This window comes from Oncorhynchus clarkii, chromosome 19 (genome assembly GCF_045791955.1).
Source record: "Oncorhynchus clarkii lewisi isolate Uvic-CL-2024 chromosome 19, UVic_Ocla_1.0, whole genome shotgun sequence".
In the NCBI taxonomy this organism is placed as follows: Eukaryota; Metazoa; Chordata; class Actinopteri; order Salmoniformes; family Salmonidae; genus Oncorhynchus; species Oncorhynchus clarkii.
Window position 1 is genome coordinate 62,131,021 of NC_092165.1, and position 7,615 is coordinate 62,138,635.

At 39.8% G+C, this 7,615-nt stretch overlaps 1 protein-coding gene across 1 annotated transcript in view; it reads right to left on the minus strand.

Moving 5' to 3' along the window:
* LOC139374399 (galectin-related protein B) overlaps positions 1–4,522 on the minus strand; it is a 7,790-nt gene extending 3,268 nt beyond the window's left edge. Inside the window, exons 1-3 of the mRNA XM_071115448.1 lie at positions 4,442–4,522; positions 3,891–3,976; positions 2,396–2,576 (exon numbers count right to left, since the gene is read on the minus strand). Coding sequence (XP_070971549.1) covers positions 2,396–2,576; positions 3,891–3,976; positions 4,442–4,471 — 297 coding nt within the window. The 5' untranslated portion in view covers positions 4,472–4,522. The remainder of the gene's footprint in view (positions 1–2,395; positions 2,577–3,890; positions 3,977–4,441) is intronic.
* Between the last annotated feature and the right edge of the window lie 3,093 nt (positions 4,523–7,615).

The window sequence follows — 7,615 nt, forward strand, 5'->3', positions numbered from 1 at the left end:
TGCTGGCCTGTGTATTAATATAGGCTGACATGTATGACTGCTGGCCTGTGTATGACTGCTGGCCTGTGTTTGACTGCTGGTCTGTGTATGACTGCTGGCCTGCGTTTGACTGCTGGCCTGTGTATGACTGCTGGCCTGTGTATGACTGCTGGCCTGTGTTTGACTGCTGGCCTGTGTATGACTGCTGGCCTGCGTTTGACTGCTGGCCTGTGTATGACTGCTGGCCTGCGTTTGACTGCTGGCCTGTGTATTAATGTAGCCTGACATGTATGACTGCTGGCCTGTGTATTAATGTAGGCTGACATGTATGACTGCTGGCCTGTGTATGACTGCTGGCCTGTGTGTGACTGCTGGCCTGTGTGTGACTGCTGGCCTGTGTATTAATGTAGGCTGACATGTATGTATGATTAAGCCCCATAAGTGTTAAATTTGGTTGAGATCTGGTGACTGAGACCGCAACGGCATATGGTTTATATCCTTTTCATGCTCATCAAACCATTCAGTGACCACTCGTGGCTTGTGCATTGTCATCCTATGGTGGCATAGCCATGGTAGCTAAAATAATTGCCTGCCCAGCATTTCTATACATGACTCTAAGCATGATGGGATGTTAATTGCTTAATTAACGTATTATGTGTATTAGTGTAGATCTGTGTATTAGTGTAGGTCTGTGTATTAGTGTAGATATGTGTATTAGTGTAGGTCTGTGTATTAGTGTAGATATGTGTATTAGTGTAGATCTGTGTATTAGTGTAGATCTGTGTATTAGTGTATATCTATGTATTAGTGTAGATCTGTGTATTAGTGTAGATCTATGTATTAGTGTAGATCAATGTATTAGTGTAGATCTATGTATTAGTGTAGATCTGTGTATTAGTGTAGATCTGTGTATTAGTGTAGATCTGTGTATTAGTGTAGATCTGTGTATTAGTGTAGATCTATGTATTAGTGTAGATCTGTGTATTAGTGTAGGTCTGTGTATTAGTGTAGATATGTGTATTAGTGTAGATCTATGTATTAGTGTAGATCTGTGTATTAGTGTAGATCTATGTATTAGTGTAGATCTGTGTATTAGTGTAGATCTGTGTATTAGTGTAGATCTATGTATTAGTGTAGATCTATGTATTAGTGTAGATCTGTGTATTAGTGTAGATCTGTGTATTAGTGTAGATCTATGTATTAGTGTAGATCTGTGTATTAGTGTAGATCTATGTATTAGTGTAGATCTGTGTATTAGTGTAGATCTGTGTATTAGTGTAGATCTATGTATTAGTGTAGATCTGTGTATTAGTGTAGATCTGTGTATTAGTGTAGATCTATGTATTAGTGCATATGTACACTACCGGTCAAAAGTTTTAGAATACCTACTCATTCAAGGGTTTTTCTTTATTTTTACTATTTTCTATATTGTAGAATAATAGTGAAGACATCACAACTATAAAATAACACACATGTAGTAATCATGTAGTAACCAAAAAACAAATCAAAATATATTTTATATTTGAGATTCTTCAAAGTAGCCACCGTTTGCCTTGATGACAGCTTTGCACCCTCTTGGCATTCTCTGGCTGGGAGCTGTTTAATAAACAGACATATATAGGCCTGTGTTTTAAACAGCTCCCAGACATATCTAGGCCCGTGTTTTAAACAGCTCCCAGACATATCTAGGCCTGTGTTTTAAACAGCTCCCAGACATATCTAGGCCTGTGTTTTAAACAGCTCCCAGACATATCTAGGCCTGTGTTTTAAACAGCTCCCAGACATATCTAGGCCTGTGTTTTAAACAGCTCCCAGACATATCTAGGCCTGTGTTTTAAACAGCTCCCAGACATATCTAGGCCTGTGTTTTAAACAGCTCCCAGACATATCTAGGCCTGTGTATTAAACAGCTCCCAGACATATCTAGGCCCGTGTTTTACACAGCTCCCAGACATATCTAGGCCTGTGTTTTAAACAGCTCCCAGACATATCTAGGCCTGTGTTTTCTAAACAGCTCCCAGACATATCTAGGCCTGTGTATTAAACAGCTCCCAGACATATCTAGGCCTGTGTTTTAAACAGCTCCCAGACATATCTAGACCTGTGTTTTAAACAGCTCCCAGACATATCTAGGCCTGTGTTTTAAACAGCTCCCAGACATATCTAGGCCTGTGTTTTAAACAGCTCCCAGACATATCTAGACCTGTGTTTTAAACAGCTCCCAGACATATCTAGACCTGTGTTTTAAACAGCTCCCAGACATATCTAGGCCTGTGTTTTAAACAGCTCCCAGACATATCTAGGCCTGTGTTTTAAACAGCTCCCAGACATATCTAGGCCTGTGTATTAACGTATGTATTATTGTAGAACTATATTCATAAATGTACCGTCCCTATGAGTGTAGTAGGCTTTATACCTTGAAGGGCTCCCCAGCAGCAAAGGGGAAGAATGACAAGGTGTTCTCTGATGTCCCCCAGCTCCCAGCCAGACGGGCGTTCCTCTGCACAGCTTTAGCCAGGAAGTTGACCTTTACCTGCAAACCCACGTCTCCCTCAAAGTCCTCTTCCACTGGATCACTGGACAGGGACACCACCATGCTAGGCAGAATAAACAGTGGTGCAGATGTAGAATTCAGGCAAACAATCTAAACATTGTTGATTTAAAGACCCAGGCAAAAACCATTCTGTCAAAACACGTGATATTCCTGTGTTATATATATTTATTACCCACACTATGAGGTTGTAAAATAACACTGTGAAATTGTGAAAATTATATATATATATATATATATATATATATATATATATATATATATATATATATAAAATAATGCTGTTTAAATGTAAGAGCTGTTTGTAAAGACTGCATTACGTTTCAACCTGTTTTGTTGGGATGGAGTTTTGGCCTGCCTGGTGACATCACCACAGTAAATTAGTTAATAGACCAATAAGAAAGAGAGTTCCAAACCTCTCTGCCAATAACAGCTAGTTTTCAGTTTTTCCCTCCCCACTCAGGCCACTCCCAAACAGTCCAAGCTAAATTATTGCTTGAGAAATGGCTCTTTGCAAAGAAAACAATCACAGTAAGGTACTTAATTGTTAACCAGAAATGATTTGATATTGACAATAAAAAAACAGCAAAACAAATACAGCTACAGAGAGATACAATAGTGACATCGTCTGTCTATTTGACATTACCACAAGCTGTGAGCACAGTACCAGGCTACCGTAATCAGATAGGGCTGAATCATTCACAGAGTAAAGTATTTCAGGGCAGGCCACAAAGGATCAAAACACTATAGTGACTTTAAAATACAAACATTAGAACTGAGATTGTTTTATGTTCTTCGTCATCCACTCCATCCCATAGATAAATAGGGGATAAATGATCTTATCTCCGCACAGAGCTCCTAGCAGAGAGGTCAGCTCACCGAACACTTCATGGGTTCTGACATTTTTCCCACGTATTGAATTAAACAATACATTAGTCAATTAGAGAAATATTCCCGACGACAAAAGAGAGTGAAGAAAGATGTGAAGAAAGAGAGTTAAAATCCTGTTGCATGGTTGCTAAAATCAGAAAGCTTAAAAGCTTTACATGGAATTATATTCTACAATTTGCACTCTTAGATATTTATTTTCTCTTGCAGTATTCTGAAATTGCCCAGAGCTATAGGATCTCGATATAGCAGTATCTTCAATCCCTCCTGATCTCAACTCAACTACACGGTGTGATGCGCTGCACAATCCTCCCATTGTCTCTGTGCCTGCCTTGACGGTGGACTTGCAAATGTCAAACGCAGACGGTCCATTCATTCACTCACGTCACACTCAGATTTAAAACGGTAAATTAAACAATTCATTTCCTTAGGCTACAGAAGAGACATTGAAAGCAGGTGTCTGTTTACCAACCTCTGAGGCTTCTTGTTAACAATACCCATGACAACCAGTCTCATCGTGGGCCGCAGCCCACCTTTTATTGTCCCGACATATTCCTCCTGAAACATAGTGGCTGGAAATAAGGCTACATGCAACATATACATAATATTATTCTTAGATATCACCACATTGGTTATCTGAATGACAGTCGCCGTTGACAATACATTGTTTCTTTATCGATTAGAAGAGGGGGTTCTTTGAAATAAGTGAAATAGCTGATCAGTCTTAATTGATGATTGATTTTCAGAATTCTAAGAATGCTCCAGGCGAACTTTAGCACTAAACAACAGGCTACAATTCAGTATGCACTATTACTGCTACCAATTATTCCATTCGGGTAGATGGATTTCATTCTTATTCAATAAAATGTAATTATGTGAATAAGAAAAAAACAGTTGCATTCAGTTGTTTTGTGATAACCTAATAATCTCATTTGAAAAATCACGAAATGACAATATACGTCAATCTAAAATAAAAGTGTAATCCAACCAAAGCAATAGGGAAAACCAGACGAGGTTACTTACATTTTCTATCTTGTTGTCCTTTTCTGCCATTCCCCCTCTCCTTTCTTTCAATGTGAGATATCTGCACCGGGTGGTGTTGGGAGCGTGATACCAAGAGGAGCTCGAGATACTATAGTAGAGCTGGCAAACCCCGCCTTCCGCTCGTTGTCATAGCGACAGGCTCCTGATAAAATAAGTGGCACTGAATGATGGTTATCAAATATTAATGTGATGAGGGTGCACGATCCCACTTATCAAGTGTGAGACCCTTTCATTCCAATAGGGTATTTAAAACAAATTTAAAAATAATGCTGTTCACTCATAACATAAAATAACTCCCAAATAGGAGATTTGCCCAACCTGGCAACCATTATAATAAAATAATTGTTACTCAGATTTGAGTAAGCTTAGGTTAATGGTGAATATATACCTTGCACAACATTAATAGCCTATAATATGATAAAGAAACTCAAGTCTAATGGTTGCCAGTTTGGTTTGGGGAAAACTCCCCCTTCCCATACCCAATTCTTTAAGTTTAAGAAAAGGCCTAGCCTACTATTAGCCAACATTGGACAATATATAACACATTTGTATGGCCACTCGGGCCATAGAGATAGATAGAGGACTCTAGTGCCCAAAAGCCTGTTTTAGCATGGGCAGAGCCATTGAGGACTATCACCATTTTGAAGTAGTCAACTGGGTGGAACACTAGAGATAAGTAGAGGACCCATCTTTATATCTGTGCCATTATAGCGTCTGTGACAGCATGGGCAGCTCCATTGAGGCTACAGCCCACGGGAATACCGACCCAGGTGACAACTTTGACTACTTTAAAATGGTGGGAAAATGTCCGAAACCCTCAATTGCACTGCCCATGCTAAAATGGCCAGCAGCGTTGCAGTTCTTGACACAAAACGTGAGCCTGCTGCCTGGCACCTGCTACCATACCCCGTTCAAAGGCACTTAAATATTTTGTCTTGCCCATTCACCCTCTGAATGGCACACACACACACTATCCATGTCTCAATTCTCTCAAGGTTTAAAAAATATTATTTAACCTGTCTCCTCCCCTTCATCTACGCTGATTGAAGTAGATTTAACAAGTGACATCAATAAGGAATCATAGTTTTCACCTGGTCAGTCTGTTATGGAAAGAGCAGGTGTTCTTAATGTTTTGTACACTCAGTGTAAGTAGTAGTAGATGATGCCCTCCATGGCGCTTGGCCGTCACTAACAATTATTTTCTTAACATCTGATGTTAAACCTAACCACACTACTAACCTTAAATTAAGACCAAAAAGCTATGTCGTTTTTGTTAACTATTTTTTTTAACGATATAGCCAAAATGATGCGATGTCAATATAATGATGGCCTGAGCTCACCGAAAGGCGAGCTTGTGTGTAATTTGTTTTACAATGCACTGTTTCTAAATATAATTACATTATCCGAAGGCGGCTGGGCGGGTTATACGCTTTAACGCCACGCTCAATAACAATGTCTCTATTTTAGCGTTTTATCGCTGGCGCTGTAGTCACCCATAACATTATTTGAATTGTACAATGTAGCTAAGGGATGAGGCTTTATCGTACATGTTAAATTAGACCAATTCACCTACTTATGGTAACACAACATCACTATCAACAAAAAAATAATTTGAGATATGGACTATCCTGCAAGCGTACAGCCACTGCTCTAGACCTGTACCAAATACGAAACTCTGTGGCTGTACTGTCTTTGTTAGAAAGGCGACACCCCAGATGATCCATTAAAAAAATCAGATAGTCTAGTAGCGACTCTAACAATGATGGAAAAGGCAGGCAGAAGCGGGCAAGATCAGGTGGGACCATTCTAGCCAATGAGAGGGCAGATAAGCGTGTAAACAAAAGGCACGTAGGGGTTCCCACTATTTACCACAGCCACAATGTCAACAATGGCTAAATCGTACAAAATGTATGGGGGGGGGAATGCTTTTTGGTTTTAATTTAAGGTTAGGGTTAGGCATAAGGTTATCAGTGCGGATAAAGGTGGGTTTAATATCACATTTTAGAAATAGGTGGGGTTGACAACTTTGTGGCTGTGTTAACTAGTCACGGCCTAGCCCAATATTGGACTAAAGGAGCCTAAAACGTCACCGTACACCAGTGGCGGTTGGTGCCGTTTAAGATTAGGGAGGACGATTATTATGACCTAATAATCATGGGTTTCTCTCTATAGCAGCATATCGGATGGCTGTCATTCATATTCCATTCACCCGGCTCAATGTAACATCGATAGGTTTTTGGCTACTACATAAAATGTTCACTATACCCATCATGAGGTTGCTACAACCTAGCCTGCGAATGGAGGTTTATAATGTCGAGAGACAAATTGGCATCATCAAGATGACAGATTCAATAACTCCTTGCACACTCTTGCCTGCATCTAGCTGATCTAGGGTGTAATCATTAGTCCAACAGTTGCAAACAAGAGTTTCTATTGGACAAATGCAGGTACGTTTATCCCCGTTTCGTTCTGCTTCCTTCCGTTTATGAAACGTTTTTAACAGAATTGTCGGAATGAATACATCGCTAATCATCCACACAGTTCACTTTAAGAGCAGTCTCGTTTCACCTTTTCCCTTGGCTTGTGGACAGAAACAAACTTTCAAAGCCAAGCCTTCATACCATGACCGCTACACACAGCCTACATCATTGTCACCATATTAGCTAACGTCAGCTAACGACAGTTCATGCTGCAAGAGCTCTGATAGGTTGGAGGACGTCCACTGGTGGTCATCATAATTACTGTGTAGGTCTATGGAAGGGAGTGAGAAAAATGAGTCTCCTAAGTTTTCTGTTGAAGTCAATGTACCAACGGGAGGACGGAAACCAACTGTCCTCCGGCTACACCATGGCACTACCCCAGAGAGTGTTGTTGAGGCTACTATAGACCTTTATTGTGTGTTTTAGTCAATTATTTGGTTATGTGAATATACACTACCAGTCAAAAGTTTGGACACACCTACTCATTCAAGTTTTTTCTTTATGTTTACTATTTTCTACATTGTAGAATATTAGTGAAGACATCAACAATATGAAATAACACATATGGAATCATGTAGTAACCAAAAATGTGTTAAACAAATCACAATATATTTTATATTCTTCAAAGTAGCCACCATCAAGCCACCTTGATGAGAGCTTGATGAGGGCTACT